This window comes from Ciona robusta, chromosome 11 (assembly GCF_009617815.1).
Source record: "Ciona robusta chromosome 11, ASM961781v2".
NCBI classification, from domain to species: Eukaryota; Metazoa; Chordata; class Ascidiacea; order Phlebobranchia; family Cionidae; genus Ciona; species Ciona robusta.
Window position 1 is genome coordinate 6,570,968 of NC_143245.1, and position 26,838 is coordinate 6,597,805.

Genomic DNA, 26,838 nt, shown 5'->3' on the forward strand with positions numbered 1-26,838 from the left:
AAAAAATCAAGCTACACACTCAGTTGTAGAAAGTGATGTTTTTATTATTGCAAATAGGAGTTAAACAACAGTCATCCCATTCTTGCAAAACATATTTTGTTTGACCATATTTGAATGTTATAGATGAGTATTCGGAATTAGAGGTAAATCAAAATTGCCAGCAAAAACGTGTAGCCGTCTCCCAGGGTGCTACATGGAAAGGCAGTTAAATGAGCATGCCATGGTACTTCAGTATATATATATATGAACATCATACAGAGAATGAACAAACAAAACGTGCAAAATTTACAAAACCAAATTTTGCTGTCCACACCTGAGGTACTGTACTAGTTACCAAGTAATTTAACCAAACAACAGTTGTTCAGCGAACACCTTTACAAGGAAGAGTATGATTTTTCATTTTACGTTTTTACCAGTATATGGGCTTTATGTTTGGAAGTATATTAACAAGGTAAGTAAATGTAGGCAAGAACAGCGATCGCCGTTTAAAGGGAAGCTTTGCAGAAACGAAAAAAAAACAGTATGTAGAGGTAAACATTCAGTAAAGCCAACAAGGTTTCACACGCAAATAAAACAAGTTTCGCAGAAAAATCCCATCATAAAACTGTTTCACCGACTTTCGGTAATTCACACAAATCAACTTTTCCTAACCTGACATCGTTCGCTGCTATATTCAATTTAAGATGCGCCGCATCAATCGTGTGCGCTGCTTCGTTGCGTGGTAATGTTCTCTCGCCTACTACCTGAAGAAAACCACGCGCGTAAGTGGTATCAGTGTTGTCCAGACTGTCACCGGTTTCGTGACTGGAAGCACTGGAACGTGCAAGACTACTGCACCCGCTTGAATAGGCGACACCAAAATCTGGCTCCGACTGAATCCCGGAATCCTTTGAGGTTGAGGACTCACACGACTGCGAGAGCTTTTTTCCGTCTACATTGGCCGCGTCTTCCGGGGAGTATTTCCGCCAAATTAAAGGCGGCAAGCGTGTGTTATATTTCGGTCTTGCGCCTTGCGCGATGTAAGTTTTATTCGCGACTTGCGCACTTGCGTAATTCAACTTATTGTCCTCCGCAGCTATGCGCTCCGGTGACATCTGCGAAATTGTTATATTTTCGTCTCGACTGTTACACTGAGAATACTTTGCTTCATGGTGATTCAGCTGAGGTGACAACCTATCTTTATCATATGCTTGTGCGTGTAACATCACTGGAACGAGTCTCGTTGTTTCAAGTCGACGGGCTGTTATTTTGCGTTGTAAATCGCCATCCGAATGCATATTGTAGAACGGTTCGTTGGCAAATTCCTCCCCAAATACGTGGGTCTCATAACCGCTACTTTGAATAACATCGGGTGCAATTTTCCCATGTCTGAACACTGGAAGAGAAGCTTCTAGTTGTCGAGTAGCATTAGGATCGTGAAATGCAAACTCAGTTGGCTCTGTGAAACCATCGTCAACGTCATCATCGGTATCGTAGTCATGGTAACGGTTTCGACGTATAGTACAGCAGAGCCAACCAGCAGCTGCTCTCATGTCGCGCCGAAACGACTCACTGAAGGATGTGTAAAGCAGGGGGTTGATGGCAAACCGTAAAGATATTAGCAGCATGACCATCGTAAGTAACAAATCCACGTTCAACTTGGCCGGCTCCTGATTTGAGTAAGCGCTCTCAGAGGAATAAACCCAAGGTTCCGCCGCTGAAGGATAGGTAGTTACTGCCGATGCAAGAAGACCTATGAGAGCAAGTGGGAGAATTAGTGTCACGTTACAAGCGACAGTAAGCGATATCTGTCTTCTCGTATGCTTTTGTGCTGACAACCAAGATTGTTTCCTTCTTGCGCAGTACATCAGTACGCAAAGAATGACAATACCCAAGCAAGCGATAACGTGCCCGCCAACCAATACTGCAACGTATTTAAAATGCGTGGACCATGGAAGGCATGTTGCACCGTTGTACAACGGAAGCACTCTTCGTGACCTCTCTTGTAGTGGAAAACCTTCTTCGCCACTGACCAAAGTGACAATAGCAGTTGCAATTGATATAACCCATGCAGCACTGAGTGTGAGACCTAGCACCGCCTTGCTGATATGTTTCTCTGGTTTTAGAGGGAACATCGTTGCCAAGTAGCGCTCCACGGTAGCAATAAGCACTGTGAAGAAGCTCAATTGAAGACCCATAACCAGAAAGAAGCCTGCAGTGCGGCACATCAGTGATTGCTGCCACCATGCACCATGTTCCGCAAAGTTACCCCTTGTTGTTACATCATAGGCAACTAGGATAGCGATATACACGCCAGCGACAAAATCCGCAAATGCTAAATGACACAAAGCGAGCTCAAAGGTGTCGCTTACGGTACCGGTGGAATCGTACGACTGTACGAACTTATCCATAACATGTTGCTCGGGCGTCACCGATGTGGCGGTAACGGGTTCCGGTGTCTTTTGCCGCCTATGAGCTTGTCGACATGCGTTCCTGCATTTACGAATGATGGAAGAAAGAACCACAGTCATGTTAAGGGCGCTGGAAAACACAAGGACCAACCACAATACCACACGAACCACTACCGACGGTAGGAGGTTATCGCATGGTGTAAGAGCGCTGGGTTCGGGGTGACACGAAATTGCCGGTGAACTCTGTTTTATGATTTCATCGTCCGGGCCAACCCATTCGTACTCGTGCGCACGTACCCACTGCAACATGAAAATATTTTATTACGATTAGTGTTCCATATTCAAGAATAAAAAAGGTGTAATACCATTGATCGTGTTTTAAACAAGCAACGACGATCTTTCGATATCGTGAGGCTACGGTTATAGATTCCTTGAATGTTTTTTTGTTTACCACTAAATGGGACGAAATAATTGACTGTACAATGTTACCCCATGAACGGTAAAATCTTATCCCACCCAATATAGAGCACCAACTCATAAGTAAATTGAAAGATTAAATCAGTGTCCTTAATTAAGTTATTTACCTCATTCGATACCTGGCAACAATGGTAAGGGTAGGCAGCTTCAAGTTGGCTCAGATGGTTCATGAACTGTATAGGTGGCAAGTACAACATGTTTTTCACTCCTGATACGTTCAATTTCCTCAGCTGTGAGAGGCCACGTATTGGAAGGTATGCAAACGAGTTGTACGCTAGGTTCCTGTTAAGTTGATGTGTTAAGCTTGGAAAATATTTTTTTGTTTAAACAGTTATAAGTTCGCCCTAGCAAGTTAACGGTTGTGCTTTTCGTGAAAGGCTTAAGAGCTTGGTTTTGCTAATTAGTAACCCGAGTGCTGTCGCGGTGCTTGGTTACAAAGCCGTGTGTTTCAAGTACAAAACTGTTACAATTTCAAGCAGGTCTTGTTTACGGTGCTTCACTTCAAGTACAACAAGTGAACTTACAGTTTAACGAGCTTGCTGTGCCCGAACACGTTCTCAGCTAGAGAGGAGATTTTGTTTTCGCTTAAATCCCTGCAAAATATAGGCGATATAAATGCAAAACTGCCAAACATGCTCGTATCGCCATATATAAACCAACATGACTTAAATAATATGTAACCTTTATGATGCCTGCAAAGTAAAGGCGACCAGTTTACGTCTTAACGCCTATTGCTCTTATAAACAAATAATGTTTACAGAATATAATAACCGTATAGTCCAGCGACTCTATAAAAGTATTGTAAATTATTTAAAACACAAAATGAGCTTACAGTGTGCGAAGAAACGTTAGATTGCTCATTTCATTTTCGTTCAACGACTTCAATGCATTGCCGCTAATGTCAAGTCCGTCTAACATTTTACAGTTGCTGATACCGCCCAGGTTTTGTAAGCGATTATTGGCCACTGTGAGGCGCTGCAGGACCGACTTTTTCCCGCACAGTGTGTCAGGTATTTGCGTGAAGCGTCCCCCGACCACAAAGCTGAATGTAAGTATAAAGTTTAGTTTAACAAAGATTTTACGTTCAATACTATATATTAGGGGTATTGAGTCAACTTTGTCCCAAATGGCAGTAATTAAGGTGTCTTGGCGTAAAACCTCGCTCATACAGAATACACATTGTCCGAATAAGCATCTTAAATTGCAGTAATATTAATACATAAGCACTTGAATACTTACAGTTCTCTTAGTTTGTTGCAACCAGACAGATCAGGAAAATGTTCTTGTTCTTCGACACCGACTATTTCTCTGCAAAAGAGGACATTTTAAAGATTTATTACAACTACCATTAAGAACTTGCTATGTGCAAGTTCACAGAAAAGCGATGCAACATTGTATCGAGTATATTTAATGCACACGTGAAACCTGTCACGAGAGTCGAAATCTCCGAACACGATTTTGATTGGTATGTGAGATCCTAGCAAAGTTGTAACACCCGATATATTTAAGCAATGCTAATTACAAGCATCTAAAGTTGACAGGCAAGCGATGATAAAATCAAGCGCAACTAGAAACAGACACGTTTTTTATGTATGCCCTTTTACAGTATGTACGTGACCGAGTATGGCCGGGTGCAAAATTGACACCCAAACTAGAAAGTTGAACTTGAAGCGCCGCAGTCGCGCCACAATGTGAGCGAAAATCGGTTTTTATCTTGTCCCGGCTGGGTTTTCCAGAGTTGAAACGTGGCAGCACCCTGAGAAAGTTGACGTATCTCGGTATCGAAATTTACACACCGTGTGTTCAATGCCACCGATCACCCACAGTTAACCTGCGAGCTTTTTAATCGTGTCTTCCACGAAAACTAAGTATAGCTCACAGTTTAAACTATAGTTATGTACACGGATCTCAACTTGAAACGTTCGGAAAATAGGATTATAAGATCATAACCGCGATTTTTAACACCCTAGCTTTTTGACGTACAACTGGCATTATCTAAAACCTCATCGTTTAAGCCTATATACTTACAGTAGTTCCAGATTGCGTAGATTGGTGAAGGTCCATCTTCCAACAGACTTGAGCGGATTGTTGTGGAACATTCTGCGGAAAGACGAAAGGCTAAATCATGATCGACAGAATTAAACAGATTTACAAAATAAATGTGTACTGTCGAAACCCAAACGACAGTTCCATATCATCCGTATAAAGCAGAACGAACATTTTTATTAATCCGTAAAGGATCTGAGCACGGCGCCAAGTCAGAACGTATTACAAAATGTCGAGTCGCGACAGGCTTCGCAGCTGCAGCCGAAATTGTGACGTTTTATTGTTTCCCATCAAGGTATGTCACTTACATGCTCGATACAATAAGTCGCGAATGGAAAAATCCGACTGAAACCCGATTACGTAAACCTAGGTGTATCTAGTAAGCAGAGATTACAAGAAACCGCCATATCAAACTATGTATCATCGACCACTGTCATATCAGTCCTCTGTAGATCGAGACTCGTATGTCGATACAAATAGAGTTTAAATTGACTTAGCTAAGCAAAACTGCTCTAAGTCTAAACAAAGGCAGTCCGCAACCGAAATTCAAATTTAAAATTTTCCTTTCGGTAAATAGTCACATAGTTTAACACGCGCGTCAAGAACACGCGATGTCGTAAAACATGCTTTCCATTTACCCGACGCACTTAAACACTGCTGTCCGTTTACACTTGAACATTGCATAAGTTGGTGTTTCAAAACGAGTTGTCACACAAGGTATATGTATACAGGCTAAAAACAGGCTGAATAAATATGAAAAAGTACATACCGATATTACAAATTGAGAAAAAAAATATAAATATTCGAAATAATGAAAAACTTACAAAATCTCTAAGTTGGTTTGTTTTGAGAATGCACGGTCTGGTAGTCTTTGAATCTTGTTGTCGTTAAGTTTCCTAAAAACGAAGCATTAAACATTACGTAGAACGTAACCTTAATTAGAACATGTGTCATTTTAAATGCCAAAAGTGCTTAAAACAAGTCTGTATTGTAGTCTCTATTGGATTGACATACATACATATTGGGGTGGGGAAAGATAGGACACATTTACAACATAATATCCAAATATCCTGACCCTGTTTTAACCATTTAACAACGTTCTGTAGGGGATTTTATAATTCTTGAGTGCTCGTTGTTTACTACCAAATGGGACGGGAAAATAAAATAAAAAGATGTCCCATGTTCTCCCACCCTACTATATACAACTCCGGGATTTGGAGCCAAGCAACTGCGGTTGAAGAGTGCTCCATGGCACACACCTAACTCGTATTATATCAGCTTGGCGGTTACTAATGGGTTGTCAAAATCACGTGTGCATGTCAACATATTACAACTGCTTCTATAATTAGACTGCGGGCACGAAGTAACATGGTTGCGGCTTCATACCAGCAACCACAACAATTATTGAAATGTACAACCGTATATTTTACTTACAGCTCTCGTAGCTTAGTGAGGCCGGTTACAGGCCGAGGATATTCGGTCAGTTGGTTGTGCTCCAAGTGTCTGAAAAACGTAAAGGCATGATTATGTAATCCCGAATCCCAAGACACCGATGGAATCCAGCTTTAAAAATGGTCAGACCTCAACCGGTTTAATCCAGAATAATCTCGCTACCGCAATATCTGGATGATACGTCATGCAGAGCATTTAAAAGCAACAATTATCAATAATCCAGGCAGTTTCGTGGCGCGACACATATGCTAGCGGTTGGCGGATAATAAATAAGATCAATTTCAAACCGTTTGATCAATTTTATCTTAAAATGAAGGCTAAGACCGTGGCAATAATTCGAACTTCAAACGTGGTGTTGATCAACGATTTTACAAGAGAAAAGTTTAGTTATTGCAGCACTGCGTAATACGTAATGTACTGCATCGGTTAGTGACCTACTGACCGTACGCTTCGTCTTGGAAACAATTTGGATTTTAAAAAAACTTTACACAAAAGGTAAACTAGTCGTCGTTTCGTCTGCTCGTTTATTTGTTTAATTCCCGTCATATAACCCGTGAAGAGTTTACACCATGTTTATAATTTTTTAGCAAATTTCGTTTTAAGCCTTTGACGTGGCGTCCCCCTTTTCTAACGAAAGTGTTGATTGAATCTGTTAACAGAGCTTATCGACGGGTGAGAGGGATTTGGCTAACGAATATAAACGAAGTAAAATAACCGAGGTTTTAAATTTGATGAATAGGGTCTGCTTTTGCCTTGTTGAATTCTATAAGTTAGGAGAAAATCCACTTGGGCGCCTGTACATTGATGAATGGATACTCCATTTAATCTCTTGGTAATTTGGGGGAAACTATAAAACGTCACCGGTTGAGGAAAATAAACAACGTAGTTCCACAGAATACATGTTTTACTATAACGTAGGATGGAAAAAAGACTGCTGGACACTTTTAGCTCGTAATATTCAAATATCCCGATCATGTTTTAGGCATTTAACAACTGTCTTGGGAGTCGTAAGGATACAGTTTTATTTAAATGTTCTTTGTTTGCTACTAAATGGGTCGAGAAAATAGAATGAAACTGTGTCCCATCTTACCCCACACTACAATATCACTCAAAGATATGGCTTCGCGCGGACACGGGAAAGTGTGGGAAAGAAAATCTTTAAAACGCTCGAACAAGCATAAACACGCCGGAGACTGAACACGAGGTGCGGGTTGCATCCTTTACATGCTGGGAAAACGCCAGTGTGATAATCCATGTTCGACCGAGCGCATGAAGCAATGTGCGACGACAGGTTTGATCAACGAGCCAAACTTGCACTTCGGACGTGAACTTCCACCAATCCCTTGTCCCTGCTCGCCGGGGCGTTAAGGCGCGGCTAGTAGGGGGTCTTAATGTCGCGACCCCTTTACACAAACACACTAACGTACTCGGCGGGTATAAACTATTTTATAACCTAACCGTGTGATTCAAATTTGGTTTCATACATCTTTGAAATAAAACTGTCGTGTTGACAGACGATCTAGTTTCTATATATGTTATTGGTAACCGGCGCCGACAAAAGCACTTAAGTCCAATGTTTTACGACATCCAAACTACGTCTGAGCAAATTCCGTCTGTGGTAACTACACGGTCCATAAAGAACACAGACGGCGTCTATACTCGTATGTGCCGAAAAACATGTTTCTTTTCACTCCACGCAAACAAGTTATTGTATAAACCAGCACCAGACATAGCTTCTGTGTTGGCTTTTGATTAAACTTTGATTCTACGTAGATAACGGCAACAGCCAAAACAAGATAAAAACAAAAAGCATGTTTGGGCATTGGGACGCCCTTTTATGTCAACGGCGGTTTTCAGCTTTCTCCGAAAACGAAATAACGACGAACAAAAATTCTCCCCTGCTTTTAATCGCAGGACAATTGGAATAGTGTTTCTTGCGGAAGATAAGCGTAGAAACTGTAACAAGATATGGCTGACTTTGACCTTTATCGAGATTTTGAGCCCAGTGTGGAGAAATTGCATTTTGCCTTCTCTAATTTGAAATTAAAGGTCTTGTAGCCGTTCTTGTAACAAAATATAACATGAAATATCCACAAATAAAATACCGAAGGGGTTTACGAGTTTACGAACACGAGAGTCCTCCAAAAAAGACTCAATTGCACCCTTGATTTGCATATAAAGTGCAGGGCGGCGAATATCAGTTCGGTTTCAGTAAGTCACAAAATATAAAATAAAATCCTAAAGAACGTTGCAACTTACAATATGCGACATTTGACCGGACCGTCAAAGGCACCGTCTTCTATTCTTGAGATCTTATTTTCACGTAGATTCCTAAAAAACATTTGTAATCGTAAGAATAGAAAAAAAACATTAGCATGTACGGTGTAGAACTTTTGTGAAGAAAAAACAGTTCCATAATTATTATCTTTAGGTTGTGAATTTGTAACACTACAGACAGTTTTATATGCTTCCTGTTTTTTTAAATTAATTTGTATATTGTAAAATTACATACTGGCAGATTGTAAAATATATATACGTACAGCATTCTTAACTTGGTCAGATGTCTGAACGCTCCGGTGTGTATCACTTTAATGTTGTTCAACGCAAGGTCTCTGCAGAGAAGAGTGCTTTTTAATTAGTATGAAACCTCCCCTTAACCGAAAAAACACTTGGAGAGTACAATGTTACAACCTTATAGACTAAGCCTTTTAACAGCCGTTCAAATACTGGTAGTAGCATAAACACGTTTACAGGCACGGCCAAAATGCCAATTTTACCAATTTGCCAAAGTGAATTCAAACGGTTGTTAAATTTATGTGCCACTTAAAGCTACACTAGAAATGTGAAATAAGCGCGCCCTTGTGCAAGAATTAAACCAGAATACCACATTAGACCGTCCATCTACCGGTCACAAAACGTAATTGGTTGTAACAGCTTGTACCTACTGTTTACAGAACACATTTTACCCAAAGCTTGATTTATAAGGACAATGTGTTACATTCCCAAGTTACTTACAGAGCTTTGAGGTTCGGGGTTTCACTGAGCGCTTCAGTAGGCACACGTGACAGTCGGTTGTCATCCAAACGAAGACTCTCAAGATTTTGTAAACCTTCCAGTGAGTCCTCGTGCAGTTCGCTGATGAAATTACCGTCGAGATTTCTGCAAAAACGGATTGGGAGTCGTTAGCGTCATCCAAATTAAACCCAAAATCTCTGGAACGCAGGATACTTCATGCAGCTCAGCTTGAAATTGTCACACTGATTCGATACACTCAAGTGGCTGTTTCGCGCAAAGCGAATCAAAATTCCCCGTGTTTTGTTATTGGTAGTAACCGAACCCAAACCCGAGATACTAATTTAGGAGAAAAAATAAAAAAGCCAAAGCTTTACCAGGTACTGTTTTTCGTGGGTTGAATTATTTCGAAACGAAATTTTTTTAAAAGCACGCAGTATACTGAATTGTGTATGAAAATTGTACACCAATAGTACTTCATATTAAAATTATCCCAGCATTGCTGCAAATACCGCGGTATATCTGCAGCATTGTGTGTGGTAACTTAATTACGCAGACACTTCGGGGGTCACGATATAATTGACTTCTTCACTCGATCGTTAAGCTTCAAACTTAAAACTATAGAAGAATATTTTTGGATTACCGGTCCATAAAATATATAGTACTGTAAAGAAAGATTGAACACCTTTGTATGACATTTGGTAGTGAACAAAAAACATTCAAAGTAATAAAAAGTTCACCACTCTCCAAAAATATATTCTTTTATAAATATTTTTTTTCAAAGATCGGGGGTCGGGATACTTACAGATCTAAAAGGTTCGGTGTGTCTATGAAGCTTCTGCCGGGTATGTTCGTGATTCTGTTGTTATGCAGCATCCTGCATGAAAATAACAGATGGCTGTAGAAACTGTAATTGGATTTCAGCGCCTCGCAATCCATGTAATACCTTCGTTATTAGGCGCTGGGGAATTGAGTAAGTTGCATGCGAGGTATATTACACTGAAAACCACTTCAAAAATACCAGCAACAAAACTGTACAGCTACAACTCAGTAACTACCGGTTCCCCGCAAAAATCTGCTGTTACCGGTACGACTTATTACGGGCGTGGTAAAATTGATGCTTTGTTGTTTATCCAGTCAAGGTGTAATAGATTGTAATGGAAGCGTTCGGGCTTGATGAAAGCGGGAAGACATTTTTAGCACCCCATTAAAATTCGACCGCTGCTTTCTGCGGTTTCTGTTTCAGCCACTTTGTTGTGCTTTTCGCGTGATAATCATCTGATCGATCTTTCGATCTCACTTAGCACGTCGCCTTAACCCAGCGTCCGGCGAGAACGTGTTGTAGGACCTGCCAACGGTCGCTGCCGCACCCAAGTCCAAACACGTGCTGCTGCTCGGACGAAACAGCTGTGGGTTTTGACTGAACACCGTTAACGTTGCGCCCCTTACGACAACAGCATGCGATGAGAACTTCGTGTGTGATAGATATACACGCTTACATATCTTACCTATCCCAACACGCATCAACAACAGTTTAAGCAATGTCAATCATCCCAAGTCGGAAACCGCGAGAAGGAGATAACCAAAATCAACAGGACCCCAAACAACGTCATACTAAACAAACAGACGCGGCAGTGTACAAATCACGCATTATAAAAACGACGTCAGGCGAGGTGCTATACTGATAGGATTAATAAAAAACCTTCTCTTTTCTATATATTTTCCATTCCCGCAGGGAGCAGAGGTGGTTACGTAAGGATCCAATAATTTTCTAATGAAAGCGTTCATTGCGTTGTGTTTAAAACTTGGCGATAGCAACTGTTTGGCCCGGCAACGCTCGCAGCCTCGAAGGATAAACGTGTGTGGCACATATATAGATCGTTGCCCGATTTGCTGCGATGTTATGGCTTCGACAGCAAAACACGGGAAGTCGGGAATAAACTGCTTTGAAACATGACACCGCTTTAGAATGGTGAACGCCGCTGGGGAACGCAACGTTTATGCTGAACGCCGTAATTATAACACCACGTATTTCCAGCTTTTCCAGAGCGAAATTTTGCATAGTAGGGTTTTGGAAGATGGGGCATCTTTTCATTATGTTTTTTTCGTTCCAGTTATTATTAGTTGTTAAAAATACGTTCAGGCAATATGGCAAATCGGGTGCTAACATTCTCCCATTTTACCAAACAATACTATATTTCTTATGTCCTGCAGTGGCCGTGGGAATGGTCACCTTGAGCGAGAGGTAAACCGAACTCGTATTGCTCGAGACACAAAGGGTCAAATAACTCCAATGGCTCACTAGGTTTAAGAGGTTGCCTCGAAATCTTTAAGCGGGGATCAACGCTACAAATCACTCTCATTCAAATTTCGAAACCGGATCCAACTTTTCTCACGTACCCATTGAACCCGGCACAGCCGGCATCTCTTAACACCGAATTTAGTGTTGCCAGTTTACAACTGCTGCCGTTTCCCGAAACCGCGGTTAGTCGCGACCAGTTATGTGTCGGTAACCACTGGCAACTTGCCCAAAGGAGCCACCGCTGCGTCCGTGACTAAGAGACGATTAAATTCCATCGCTGTAATTGGGGCTACGGAGTGAAATCGCCGTTCTATACATAGCCCGCATTCCAGATAGTAGATTAACCGTACGCGGCCCACCGTGCGTTTAATTGCTCATACGCTAGCATTAACAAACCGCATATATAATTATCAAGGCTCCTTCTAAAATGTACTGGTTAGCAAATCCGCGGGAAAATAGAAACAAACCGCACTTTACACGGTAAAGTGGAATGACTAAGTGGGAAGAAATGAAATAAATTGAAATTAAGTCTACTTACAAAGTTTCTAATGCCCGCAAACTATCAAATGCTCCTGGCACCAAAGTTTCAATGTTGTCGCTGACAAGACGTCTGAAAAAAAACAACATTAGTAAATATATCAGAATATATTTAAGCGAGCTGGTCAGTGCTAAAGTGCATATTTATGAAAAATAGGATGATCCAGCATATTTTCATTTTTTTACCGTTCTATTTGGTAGTACACAGAGAACACTGATAATACTACGATTAGAAAATCTGGGATGTTATGTGCTAACGGTATCCATTTGACCCCGCATCGCAAGCATACGTGTTATCGCCCTGTTGTGTATTAGGACTAACTTTTGCAAAAAGATGCAGTTCAAATTAATCTTAAATCGAATTAAAATTTCTAAGCAACAACTGCTATAGACCAAACGCTTTATTTTAATGACCAAGCATTAGATTCAATACATATCATACATGCATGAGATATAAGGTACAGCCATGTCGGTGAAACAATTTCATTAAATTCGAATTAAGAGAGCGCCGCTCAATGAACCGCTTACTTCAAATAGGGATCTGATGTATTATTAAAGCAATGCTTAATCCGTATAAGCAATGTTAGAGTTGTAATATGCAATAATACGAAGATATTAAAGTTATAGGGTTGTATGGAAATGCCGTGTTTGGACATGAAGTGTTTTACACAATGTATATTATCTGTTGGGGTAAGATGGTCTATATGTTTGAATTATCTTATCAGAAAAGGCGTTGTTAATTGTTAAAATCAGGTTTAGGAAATATCGGATTTTATGTACTAACGGTCTTCATCTTACACCACACGATACTATACAATACACACCAAAATGTTTAAGCTTTTTATGGATAAAGAATACCTGTGTAAAAATGTACATAAACATATACACACACAATCTATTGGTATTTAAATTAGTAACTCAGCCAGTTCAACTGAAAATTGATAAAAGCCTGGGTAGAACGGTATATAGTAGGGTGGGGGAAGATGGGACACCTTTTCAATCTATTTTCACCTCCAATTTGGTAGTAAACAAACATTCAACGATTTTTTATAAAACTTTATCCTCACGGCTCCCATATATCGTTGTCAATTGTTTAAAACACGATCAGGATATTTGGTTATTATGTGTGAAAGGTGTCCCATCTTCCCCCATCCTACTATATTACTGACAACATCCCATACATTTTATAATGGCATTATTTTCAGTATAAGTAACGTACAGGGGTAAAAAATCTCACGAAATTGTTTAAAGATAAGTAGAACTGAATGCGTGGTACATGTTTAATATTGAAAGGCGTTTTTATTACTTTCGATGCTTTCGTTTCATGGGAGCGTGTGGCTTTATGGTGATTACGTCATACGCGTTGAAATATGTAGGTTAATTCTGCCATTGTTTGGGTAACAAAGCGAAACAAGCGTCGCCCGTAAGATCGCCGTGGTAAAAATAGAAACAGAAATTAACCGCGCGTTTTGCGCATGTCGTAAAAAGAAAGGCAGTTGATTTGCTCGCGGTCGAATGTTAATCAAATTCAAAGGCGTTAAACAAACACAGCGGTTAGGGTCGGCCAAGTCTGAACCCAATTATAAAGTTAAACTTTCAATTTACCGCTACCATTGTAGGTAAACCGCGCATGAAAGACCGTATACTTATAAACTGCAGGGTACGCCTGGCGACCCTTTTGAGACCATAGGGCACTTTTGTAATATACGGATGCAGGACTACTGCACTAAGGTACGTATACGGGTAAACTTCAAAGCGTTGTTATACCCAAGCGGCGACTACTGGCCGCCAGTGATTTCAATTCTTAAATCAAAGGCGCCATCAAAGGAATGGCTATAGGAGTGGGTATAAAGGGCCGGACGCGTTTACATGGTCTTAGGCATGGGGTATATGGCATAACAAGAGATCAAACGACGGTCACGCTATTTGCTTACGTTGTATTTGATTGGAATAACGCAATAATATCTCAGGGATCGTTGCTAAGGTAATTAACCTATTGGTGGTGATATTTTGGAAACACGAAATAAATAACTGCATTACTTGCGGCGGTATATGGCGCATAAAATGGCCGCCGTTAGAGATAAATTCGTCCGTTACGGTTATCATGATACAATCTAGTCGAGATTAATGTTTTACTACACGGTGAATGACAAACTGTACTAACTATACACACTGTTAAAATATTCTGCCATTTTCGAACCGGCTAATGCAAAAATCGTTAAGTCAAATTGAAAAGAGCAGGATACAGCAGATTTGTGACATGACGACTTTCTGTACATTATACGTCAAACTATGATGTTATCACCGCATCTTGGCATCCGCATTAAAGAAGGAAATAAACAACGATTAACCTTGTCCACCGTGGATCAAAGTAAAAGACTTTTGGTTGCTTCAAGTTAACTCAGCGTAAAATTGCGATTCCGACACATTTAGAAAAAACAGCGAAAATTTTGTTTTAAGTGACTTTGTGTTTGCGGAAAAATAAATCCTTGATAAAATTGTTCCGTTTTATAGCGGGGTATGGGACAAAATTATTTACGTTTTTATTATGTTTTATCGTCCCATTTTGTAGTAAACAAAAAATAGTTTACAGAATGATGCAACCGTATAACAGTTTCCTCGCGGCTTTAAAAATTAAGGCGTAAAACGATATGAAATATTGGATATTTATCTTTCTTACCCCACCCTATAGCCTAGAAGATTGCAAATAGCAGTAACATTTACATTCGCTTGTAATGTGTACAAAAATCATAACTTCTAAATTATTTACCACATATACAAGTTTGTAAACTCAAGTTACAGTTTTTGCCGCTGTACTTTCAAAACAAGAGTTTCGTAAACCGCAACGACTTTTGTTACATTTGGGTTAATTAGAAGCCTACTCATTACCGAAACGCGCCTGTTCTAACGTCGCTATATAAGTCGGTTTCTGTACAACGGTCCCCACCCCATTAACCTTGCTTTAACATTCGGCCTTTATACTTGTTTGTGGGTTCATGAGAGCTCAGTTGAAAAACGTTAAAAAAACAATAGGGTCTCGGGTGTGACCTGAAATGATTGATGACTTTCACTTTAACCGACAACCTTAGCGCTCAATTATGAACGGGTGCTTTGTTTTCGCAATACTACACGCCTTTCATTTCACTTTTCTGTTGGTAGTTAAAAAAATATTCTCCTTTCGTTACCAGAAATATTTGTGATTCTTATAACTGCTCTTCCGGTAAAAATGTAAGTTTATTGAACCTATAACGTTTCGTCATCCGACAAGACAGGGCAACTTTCCATTTTCTAATTTTAGTTTTTTTTAGTTTGAACGAAACTCTATCGTGTAGCACGCATGGTTTAGATGGTAAATTATATAAACAAAAATATTTTATGTAAACATGCTTCATTTACTTACAATTCTTGCAGAAGGTGTAGATTGCTAAATGCTTTGCTTGCTATCACTGATATATTGTTTACGCTCAAGTCTCTGGAAGTTAAAAGATAACTTTAAAAACGAATCATTTAAATGATGGATAAGTGTTCGCGATTTGCCTGTATATAGTAGGGTTGGGGAAGAGGGAACACCTTTAGCACATATTATCTAAATATCTTAATCGTGTTTTAAACAATTAACATCGGTCTATGGAAGTCGTGGGGTATAGATTTATATTTCATTGAATGTTCTTTGTTTACTACCAAATGAGACAAGAAAATAAAATGAAAAGTGTCCCATCTTCCCCACCCTGCTATATGCTACATCGGTTGGCTAGATTTTTTGGCAAATAATATCCATTTTGGCAAATTGCGTATATCCCATATTTTATTGCTCGCCAAAGTGTCACGGTTCATTTTCGACAAATAAATGTCAAAGCAATTTATCAAAACCGGCGGGGAAACGGCCGCTGTTAAGCACACAAGAAACGTTTTCTAGTCAAGCAAAACACACGTTATTCCTGCTAAAAAAATAAACTGTCCCAAGTCTGGCGACATACGAATGGCATTCGGTTGCTTCGAAACGACCACCGAGATCTAATGACCGGTTCACGCATAAGAAGCAAAACAAACTCAACACGTAAGCTTCCGCACGAAAAACACAGACACTCAACAAGGTATGAAAAATACAGGTTCGAGTCCTGGGCCGGGTGAAAAATGTCTACTTTAAAATACATTCCATCTTTAGCGGTGGACCTGTATCGTGATGATACGCTGTATACGAACATAAGGTAATCCACACCGCCTGAGGTATTCGGCGTACATCATAGTTCTTAACCGCATATGGTTAACGATTGGCGTTTGATGGTTTTCCTGTTTATTTTGTTTCAGCTTTTAGCCAATTGATCAACACAGCGTTAATCCTGTTTGCGAAACACGCCAGAGCGCCTCACATGTGTTTGAAAACAGGCGCTGCCTTTGTGTGACAAATGTTTGATGCGCGTATGTCGTTGCTGGCAGACGGCTATTTAAAACCAATGGCATTCGTAACAAAAATCTTCAAATGAAAGATTTTTGGTTTGGCCAAGACGGCCACTGTTAATACTTTGAACCGTTTCGACCTTCTGTCCTCGCAAGGCTACATGAAAAAGCCATATCTTTCACTTAAATCTGTAACAGTTTCGTTTCTATAAAGTGTCGGTGCGAGTGTTGGGCAAAAGCATTAAAAAAAGTCAAACTCGCAACAAACTCATTTGTTTATATAGAAACACCTGTCAAGTTTCTTGCGATTATTTTTGTATCGTTACACAATATCCGGAGCTTATAGGTCGCACGCAAATTGCAAAACTGCGACCCGCAACCGCGTCGGTGCTTTAACAGCATTATAAGTGGACCTGACGAACTCACGAAAAATGTAACAGTCGTAACAGTCTGTCAACACTGAGGTCCAAGTATCGAAAGCTTAGTTGAATAAACAAGGTATTACAAAACTGGATCCTACTCGATAAGGATTATACGGGTGGTTGGAGACGGATTTAATTGGCCGACACATAATCGCATGATCTCTGCCTTCAAATCAACATAGACTCGGGCGGATTTGAACCCAGAATTCGCAAGCTTTGGTTCCGGCTTGAAACTCGAAATGCGGGCGTGCTTCGACATTTATTTTCCTTTGCTACCTTATGGTAAAGCCTCCTGGATTATGCCAATTACTGAATTTGCGGTTTTCGGAATAAACACAACGATCCCAGGCCCGCGGTCGGTTTCTGACAGATCCCTGATACGGGATATAAATGTTTCGTTCGTTCGGTTGCAGAACACACCCCTTTCAATTCAGTGCATAGTTTTCTGCTAAATATTTACACCGTGCGAGACCTTGGCAGCAAAGCGTACCACCGCTGTGTTTATTGTGTGTGACAAAGTTTAAACAACGTGTGTTAGGCAAGGAGGTATGCAAGGCTACTGGGAGAGATGGAAACTAAATTGGGACGCAGTTGCTGTTAAATGAGAACTAACTGTATTTTTATCGTGTTTTTTTCGGCTGTTGCATGCTCTGGTTAATTTGTTTGCGTTGAAAAGCTTCGTTGAACGCGCTAGTCTTGTAGAGGAATCCTAAAACGCTAGCTATAGTATTCATTAGGTGGGGTTGAAAATGCGCCAAGTTTTTTGTCATTAATCTTGCCCTACGCGTTGAAGTCTCGTCCGCGGATTCGCACCACGGACGTCAATCATTCGTAGTTGGCCGGGCTTGGTCCTGAACAGGTGCGCGTGCCAGTTACGTGTGTGGTCCGGCTCAAAACGAACTTATACGCGCACGTTGTTTAGTAAACCGGTTATTGACACAGGCGTTTCGAATAAGCGCAATGAATTTTTAACCGCTTCGTCTTCGTTTTAGGGCTTCCACCGGATAAAGTGGAGCTACATCAATGTATCCTACATAAAGGCGCTGGCTTTCAGACATTTTTTGGTAATCTCCATACACCGTAACAGAATTACTACCTTCACGTGTGAATTCGTACGGTTAGGACAATATTTGCCTCGGTTACGGAAACACGCAACCGGTTAATCAATTCGTTATCGCTGTTAAGTTTGATTTACCTGCTCAATAAACCAATGACGGATTTATCCGTTCGGTAAATAAATTTGCGGACGGAGTTAAAAATTAGCGCGGGGCAAACAAAAACATTTTACCGGCTCTTAAATCAATCGGGCGTTTAATACATCCTGCTGCAGGAAAATAAATCCGACCAACATGCTTACATAAGAAGCGTGCTTACAGTTGTAAACCGCCGGGATTTTAAATCTCTGGCCAAACAAAACGAAATCCGCTTTCTTTTGCTATAGGGGGGTGGGGCTATTCGGCGAGTGCCGGTTACACGGCAGCTGTACTAACATACAATGTCAAGCGACCGTAAAAAATACCACCAACGATTTTGTGTACACCAGCAGCAACAACAACATACTTACATTGTAAAGCAGCACAACAAAAATACTCGACGCGTAGGATTACTATGACTTATACGAGAGTATAACTTCTGGGAGCGGTGACGCAAAAGGAAATTAAATTAGGAAATTTGACTGATTATATTTAAGCGGGGTTTCCACGGTTAAATTCCGCTGAACGAGCATCGAGATCTTATGAATACTTAGCTTGAAATCACAACGGTATAACGCGCATATTGTTCGACGGCGGTTAAAGGGTTGAAATGTTTTAAAACTAATCACTCGTCCGAAATTGTAATAAAGCCTATAACAGCAGTTGCTGACATGTTAAGACCCATGGGCCACGTAATTACGGAGGCAATAAGTGGCTTGAGAGCCCATATCAAATCGTTTCAACTGCGGCTTAATAATGAATATTCGGAGGGAGTAAGGCCGTAACGAACTTAATTACACTATGGTCTAAATGGGAATAATAAAATACCCGTCAAAGTTTTACCGTGACGAGTTTTAAGGCTGCAAAATGCAGAAGCGTGGACTTGCCCTGGAAAGCCACGAACATATTCAAAGGCTTTCCGATTTTCAATTAAAGTGACAAAGGAAAATATTGACATTAACCGGCAGAGTTTTGTCTCTCAAAGTACACCGTGCGGCACGGATATCACGGTACCTTTGACGGCCATTCGGAAGCTTTCTTATTCATCTCGCCTAACATGGTCGTACAGCAGAAACCCGCGGCGCCAAATTTCCCAATAAATTCGACGCAATAAATTTTATACGACACAACGGGTAGGGGTTCGTAATAAAGTAAATTGGGAAGTGTTTTAGATTGGACGTGCGTTGTAAATGTTTTCTCAATAAAATCTGTAGCGATTGAGTTTTTCGGCGTCGTATTTACAGGGTTTTAAACTTTTTATATATTTCTTCTTCAGCAATTTTAAACTGAAAAATTTAACATGGGAGAAATAATTTCACATGATAAAATGTTGAACTGTCCCCATCCCCGCAATTATAAAAGTTTGGCGCCCGATCTTCCAAATACCATTGCCAAAACGGAACTTGACAAATTCCAATCCGTTAAAGCAATATACGGATATCTGCGGTAACGAAATACCTCGGTTTTATTCGATTTCGAAACATGTTATTAAATTTATTTCGCACCCGAATATTTCCTGGTCTATTATCGCTGGTCAGGAGCCAACTGGCGCTGCTGGCTCGATATAGATTTCGGCTGCATCGTATTGCGATGAACGACAAGTCCCTGTTGAAACTGACTTAAGATAAAGCAGGGTAGTAAGTAAAGTGTTGGCAGATACTGTTTCCTTGTCTTACAATACTCGATAATGGTTACACAGTTAACAACACAGTCCTATGCTTTGTATAACCTTAATTCAGTCACAATCCATTATCATATTTTTTGACTTGGCGAAAGAAAAGGATAAATTATCACGGTTGTTTAAAAACTTCAAAAATATCGACCAGAAATGGCAACTAAATTTCCTGGTGCTGTAAAACAATAAAGGTCGTCGTCGGTCCGCGCTTGTTTGACGGGTGCACGCGTTTTTGCCATTCTTAGCAAGAACCATAACATAACATCCATAACACAGAATGTAAAGGGTGCCGAACGTGTTTGTGAAATTAATTTTTTCGCAGCTGAAGCGGGAAGGCCCGTGCAATGGCAGTTCGTAAACAAAACTAGACGTCGCAGCCTAAGAAATGATTTGAAAATCGAGGAATATATCCTGGAATATAGAGGCGCGAAGTCCGTATAGGCTTCTTATCTAAACTTTGGCGCCCTATCCACCGTTAACTACTTCACTTTTGTCAAAATAGAACCAGGACGTCTATTCATCGGTGGTATGTGCGGTGCACCCCCCACTGTGAGAGCTTTATTGGAAGAATCACCTTTACGACTAGCGCCGACGTTCAATACCTTTGAAGAGACCGCTATAGCTTCGAGCATGATTAAAACGTCAAAGAAATCGCCGAAATGCAATCACCGATGACGTTTGAAGGTGTGAAAGCGACAAAATATCGGTTTGGTCGTAACTCGCAACGCTTTTAATAAAAATCAAAGCAAATTACCGCTGTAGGCCAGCAAGAACGCTTTATTACTGCTGGGAAAATGTTCTCTCTTTAATCGGATGAACTTAAGTAAGTCCTTGTACTGGAAAGAACCAATGCTCGCTATTCTAGCATCAGCGTGTGAAAGTGAAACACTCTTACTTAAGAAAACAACTTATACTGAATGTTCGAACAATTTATAACCCTTGACCGAAAAGTGCGAATGTTTGAATTTCGAGGGCCAGATCTAGATATTTGCAATTGGTTTCTATAAGACGAACTAATTCTCCTGGAACCATTACACGCCCTTTGCATAGAAAATGGTCAGTTCCCTACAGAAGTCAAAACATGAACCCAAAACGAAACGTAAAGTAGGTTAGGATAAAAGGGTAATGACCGTATTCTCTTTTTCATCTTATTTGGTATAACTAACAAAATATTTTTACATAATCATAGCTACGGGACTCTAAAACAGTGATGCTAAATCCTAAAAACACAATAAAGAAATAAAGGGTGCTATAGCGGTTTTCCATCTTACCCCAACCCACTATACATAGTGAAAATCTGTCCAGAGAATATTTACAACAAACATTATGATATGTGGTAAAGGTCATATAGGCCCTTCCAGGTTAAAAGTTGACTCGACTGTGTTCTTATGGCGAGTCGGAATAAGCTTGTTTCATTTGATGTGAGAATCCCATAACAGCCTTTATAGTTACACCGAATTCCCAACAGAAAACCCATTAGGTTTTGCTAGAAGGACGACTGAACTATGCTATATATCTTTGAAACTATCGTGTTAATATCTAGCTTTGCGGTTTCGTTTTGAGAATGCGGTAACGTGAACTTCCAAATGAACTCTAATAAACCAATCAGTCGCGTATGTGTTTTATTCACCCAGTTTTATGTGGGGGTAAAACATGACGTTCAAAATGGAATGATATAGTAGAGTGTGGTATGATGGGACACCTTTTCGCCAAATTTGAAAGCAAACAAAGCGGCGAAAAGCCTTGTTAATTGTTCTAACTTCAAAGCACCAGGATATATAATATTTAAGTGCTAACAAATTCAAATTTACCCCACAGTACTATACTGCATTTCCCATTAGGAAATTAGATCAAAGATTGAACAGAAAGTGGATGGGAGTCTGGCCGGTCAGTCTAACTTTCATTCTCATGGGAAGGCAGGGCGAAATAAAGCTACGAGTGACGTATGCTCTGACGTGCAATGGACCAAAGCACTAATTGGTGTGAGTTCGAACAACAACATACGTACGAATTTACGTTCAAGTACTAAAGATCGCGTATATGCGGTGTATATGTGCATTTGGTATATGCACGCAATATAGTTTAGGTTTTCAATGTAGTTGTATAGCGTTGTATTGAACGATTGTATCTGCATACCAAGCGCTAAATACGATTTCCCTGATGCATTGACTTGTAGATACCGAACGTTGCCAATTTGCTTTCAATGTTTCGAACGTCCCGCTAGTCTGTTGCTTCTTATAGATTGTTACGCTGGCTCGTACACAAAGGTGAATGTAGCGACCGCTGTACGTCAAACTTGCTCCACAGTAGAGATACTAACACGGTATATATACCAAATATTCCATTTAAAACGAAAAACAACTTGCAAATGTGTTTCTACTTTAGCGTTAATTTCGCACGGAAATTCCACAAGTGTTTTCCGTTGCTTAAAATATCTGAACTAAGAATATGCAAAAACAAGAATCTCAACAGCGTTGAGCTGTCCCATGGGATATACGATCACCTTGTTTTAAGCATATAATTCAATTAACCCCCAGCGTTTTAAATTAAGACGCCAAAATAGGTCGCAGGTTTTGGTCGCGCCTATAACTTCCTGCCTGCATAGTTCTGCGCACCGGGTTTCGTAAATCGATCAATACAGATTCGATTTGAAATTTATACCGAGCAAAAGTTTACGGAAAATACCGGCTTTGGATTTTGTTTATCGGGAACTGTTTTTTTTAAATTTGTTTCTATGTTGAGAGTAAACCGTCATGTAGTATGGTTGAATTATTCCAACGTTTTCCGTAAAGGATTAAGCAATGCCTTACCGGTATTAATCTAACAAAGTGGTACAATAATATACAGAAGTAATAAATTTAGACATAGATTCTTCGATTGCGGTTAGATAAACGTTTTTATCAAAGTAATTTGTCACTACTAAGTGGGCAGTACCGTACCAGAGAAAAAGAGCGAAAGAAATAATCACCTCCGACGCTAAAAGTGCTGCGGTGGTTATAAAATTGACGATTTACGAGCGGAATCGGGTATGGCTAACTATTAACTACGCTGGTATAATAGGACGGAGTGTATGAAACAGCGAGACGAGTAAAAACGATCTCGAATGGCGATCATTTCAGTTTTAACGGCAAACAAAACAATAGAAACCGGGCAGGTGGTCAAAGTTGTCAGCTTGTACTCAGCAAATGGGCGCAAAATTTCATGCCGACTTGGGTTGAAAAGGATCTGTTTACCTTGCCCCTTCCGACGCTATACACTGAGTATATATACACGCCGGTTCTGTACAAGTTGGTTTTGTATGCTTCGCTTTTGACGGGCACGAGAAGCTATAAGCGTGGCATTACAAATGTAAACTTGCTAAGCTCGTATCTCTACATCGTTGTTGATTGAGGATACAGTTCGTCATAATCTCAAATGTAATACCGTATAACCCATAACACACAGACCTAATGCACAGACCACAAAAAACAAACACCATAATACACGTCAAGGGTCGGCTTTCAGATAAGACGGTATTTTTCAGGGGTCGAGTTTTAGATAACATGTTATTCAGTCAGTGTATTGAACACAAGAGTAAATGTAATTAAGTCGGCCTTCACATTGCGTGACCTTTGTAACTCCAGCTTTTGTTTCATTTTCTGCTTGAACCAAGAGGTCGCCCACAAAGCGAATCAACCGTATGTGATAGTGTTTGTAAAATACGGATATCAATTACCAACCAAAGTTCACACTGACGGCCGTATGTGACATCTGTTCTGTGTTTATCGACTCGTAAATAAGATATTCGAAGCAAGACGACAGTGAACTAATAAGAATTTTTAATACACACCGTCTTTTGATCACTGAATACCCAAATGACTTTGAAATCTTTACCTACCGCGTTGAATCTCTTTCCGGGCGAGACAACGGCATTAGGCATAGAGTATGTAAGGACAAAACGCTTCAACGGTTGAGAGAATTAACGGTGTAGTGTATATGGCGCATAGGCCGTAGCTCGGTTTCCCGACATTTCGACTCCCAGATGAGCGTAGTCACATTCACTAGCGGTTTATATATAGACTATTACCCCGCTTAGTAATCGACGTCTCCCACAGGCATTCTGTAACGTCCGTAACTGTTTACACCGCATAAACTGACACTTCCAGCCGCTACGAAATGACCAAATCGCGCTAATAAACAAAATGCAGTAAAAATGGAACACAACATTAATTCGCAGAAACAGTAACAGCACAATTACTCACAGAAATGTAGTTAGTTCGTCTACAGAGCTGGGCACTTGGTTAAGATCGAGTGACGAGCAATCAACGCTGTAACCGAACCCAGTATTTCTGCTGCACCTGCAAGCTGTAACAGACAAGACACTTAGGTTGCTTGTATTGATAATTGAAACTGACACATCAGCTGCTTAAAATGCTGCCACCACGAAACGAAACACTAAGGGTTACACGTTAACTTGTCGAAACACATACTTTACTGAACGATAATGTAACTTAATTTTTCCTTGCGTGGCGGGCGACAACAATTGTTATAACAAGGTTTTCTGTTTCATACACCTTCATACAAGTTACCACGTATGTATATTTAGAGGTAAATATTGCATAGGCTTTTAGTTTGGGGATCTGAAACCATATTTTCTAAACATTACCGTTACCTTGTGGGCACGGCGGGGATTTGCGGGTTTGCGGGGGTTGTGAGTCGGCCATCGCGACACCTGCTGTACCACTTGTTCTGCTACTGACCCACGGCGAAGATCCGACGACCCAGCACAAAACTAGGAGGTTTAAGACGCTCATGAGTTATTTCGCTTTTCCTGTGTGTTAATATAACTTCCACTACTTCGAAGTGACAAACAGATAGTGAATATTCTCTCGGATTTTGTTAAATCGTCCCACCCATACGGTGTTGTAGCATCAACAGTTTTTTCAACTTACACTCTAGTTCTGTACATCAAACAAATTTCAACTTACACTCTAGTTCTGTACATCTACCTACTGATATGTCAATACAAAGAAACATAACAAAAACTTTTACATATCCTTGTCAATTACATCAAAACCGAATTCTTTAACAAAGTGAATGAAACTGAATATCTAACATTCTAGATCACATATTTTCTGTATGATCTTCTACAAAGGCCATAAGAATCCAGAAACTGCTCTGTATTTCTGTACAATGCTTTGCTTCTACCGATCTGCGCCATACTATGAGACCAGCGCTCCCTTCAGGTCCACACGCCGCTCGCTCCTGATAAAACTGACTGCGGCAGCCGACAAGCAAGGACCGGGCACGCCGCGCGAGACTTTGTTTACTTCTCGTCGTATTTTTCTTGCGCCACGCGACTCGCGCCATCTCTCCCCCGCTACAGTCTGCAGCGAGCAAGTTAAATTCGACAATAGACTGCCAAATGCTACCGGAATACGCCGCTTTTTCAGTCGCTTTGTTTACGAAGGAAATGTGACTGTCTTGTATAAACGAAATGCGAATGTTTTTTCCACAAACGAAATGTCAATAATTTTCTACAAACGAAATGTCAATAATTTTCTACAAACGAAATGTCAATGTTTTTATATACACGAAATGCGATTTTTTTCGACAAACCAAACATTCTGTTTTTTACCACAAACAAAATCTGAATCGCTCACAGAAAACTTAAAAATAATATGCACCGATTTATCACTAGTCTATTCTATCATTACTTATACTTATATACCAACATGTATCAGTGTAGAACAGCGGCAACTCGTTCTGTATCAATTACTTTTCTATCTTGCCAATTACACGTATTTGCAAACTAAATCAACACTTTTTAAAATAAATTTTAAACTGCTACATTAGAAAAATGCGCTTTTAAACACAAATAATGTTGTTCTGACATTCGGACAAAGCGACAAACTATTAAGACGTATTGTAATACCTATATATTCCAATCCCATATTATGATATATTAGGTTTGGGTAAGATGGTCAAAGTTTCCATTCTCTTTTCTTATCCTAGTTGTTGCGCTACCCTGTCAATTGAACTAACAATCACTCTTTCTCGCACCCAGCGGTAGTTTTAAATTGTTTTGTTAAACTAAAAACAACTATTAAAATTTCCCCCAAAAAAACATTACTATAACGTTTCAAAATTCTCTCCACTGTTAACTAACACTTACTACACAAGCACTCAAGAACCGCGTATCTCGATGTACATTAATTAATTCAGTAAATGTGTGCGCAAGGTATAAAGGCACTTGGTTCAAGATAAAGCCACATTTCGTCGCCTAACGACCACTTATAAAGACACAGCCGAGTGCTCTGCTAATTAATCGATTTTAAAACACCTCGCGTATACTGTTCAGTACACAGACCTAAACTGGCTTAACCCCAACAATATTTACCATGCTCTTGAGTAGATTAAACTAAGCGAAAGAAGGAACGAATGTACTAATAAAGGGGTTAAACGCCCTTGTGAGCAAAGGTTTGTTTGAAAACGGTAAAACACTTATTTTTACACTATCAAATAATATCATTATATTGGAATAATTTATTTATATTTAATTATTGTTTATAATAAAAAAAATTAAAAAAATGTTTAAAAATGAATTATTATTCGTTTATTGAGCGAATTTTTCAAATAACCTCACCGTTTAAGACTTTCCCAGCACCGTATTATGCTCGATCAAGCATGTGTTTTCATTACGGAAACGATATAATCTTGTTTATGCAAGGAAAGCATTCATAGCGGATTATTTGCGGATATATGATTCAATATTTGGATCAAGGATTTCATTTACCGTAACAGCCATAACCCTTCAGAAAGCTGTAATCGATTTTAAAAACTGGTATCATCCAGTTCTAATCGGTTTCCTTGTGCCCCAATGCCCATTCATAAACAACACACGGGCGAGGCTAGGAACGGATCACTGGCGTTCCATTGGTAACGACGTTCGTAA

The 26,838-nt window shown here is 40.0% G+C and overlaps 1 protein-coding gene across 2 annotated transcripts; it reads right to left on the bottom strand.

Annotated features, from left to right (window-relative positions):
* Positions 1-23: 23 nt before the first annotated feature.
* LOC149728838 (leucine-rich repeat-containing G protein-coupled receptor 5-like) lies at positions 24-24,843 on the bottom strand. Of its 2 annotated transcripts, XM_089888361.1 has the most exons (16): positions 24,556-24,843; positions 24,146-24,248; positions 15,617-15,688; positions 12,218-12,289; positions 10,183-10,254; positions 9,381-9,524; positions 8,906-8,977; positions 8,625-8,696; positions 6,348-6,416; positions 5,738-5,809; positions 4,896-4,967; positions 4,107-4,175; positions 3,700-3,909; positions 3,392-3,460; positions 2,975-3,149; positions 24-2,690 (listed from the first exon to the last, which is right to left on the bottom strand). In XM_089888361.1, the coding sequence occupies exons 1-16, from the start codon at positions 24,695-24,697 to the stop codon at positions 597-599; spliced, it is 3,579 nt and encodes a 1,192-aa protein (XP_089744487.1). In that variant the 5' UTR covers positions 24,698-24,843; the 3' UTR covers positions 24-596. The 2 variants fall into 2 exon arrangements, with proteins under 2 accessions (XP_089744487.1, XP_089744488.1); XM_089888362.1 differs by lacking the exon at positions 15,617-15,688.
* Between the last annotated feature and the right edge of the window lie 1,995 nt (positions 24,844-26,838).

What these genes read in the sequence shown, in the direction of transcription:
- LOC149728838 (XM_089888361.1), bottom strand. Translation starts at nt 24,697, where the DNA reads ATGAGCGTCTTAAACCTCCTAGTTTTGTGCTGGGTCGTCGGATCTTCG. An exon ending in GACGAACTAACTACATTTCT is followed by an intron (nt 15,689 to 24,145) that starts GTGAGTAATTGT and finishes TTTAACTTCCAG; the next exon opens with AGACTTGAGCGTAAACAATA. An exon ending in CTACACCTTCTGCAAGAATT is followed by an intron (nt 12,290 to 15,616) that starts GTAAGTAAATGA and finishes GTTTTTTTTCAG; the next exon opens with ACGTCTTGTCAGCGACAACA.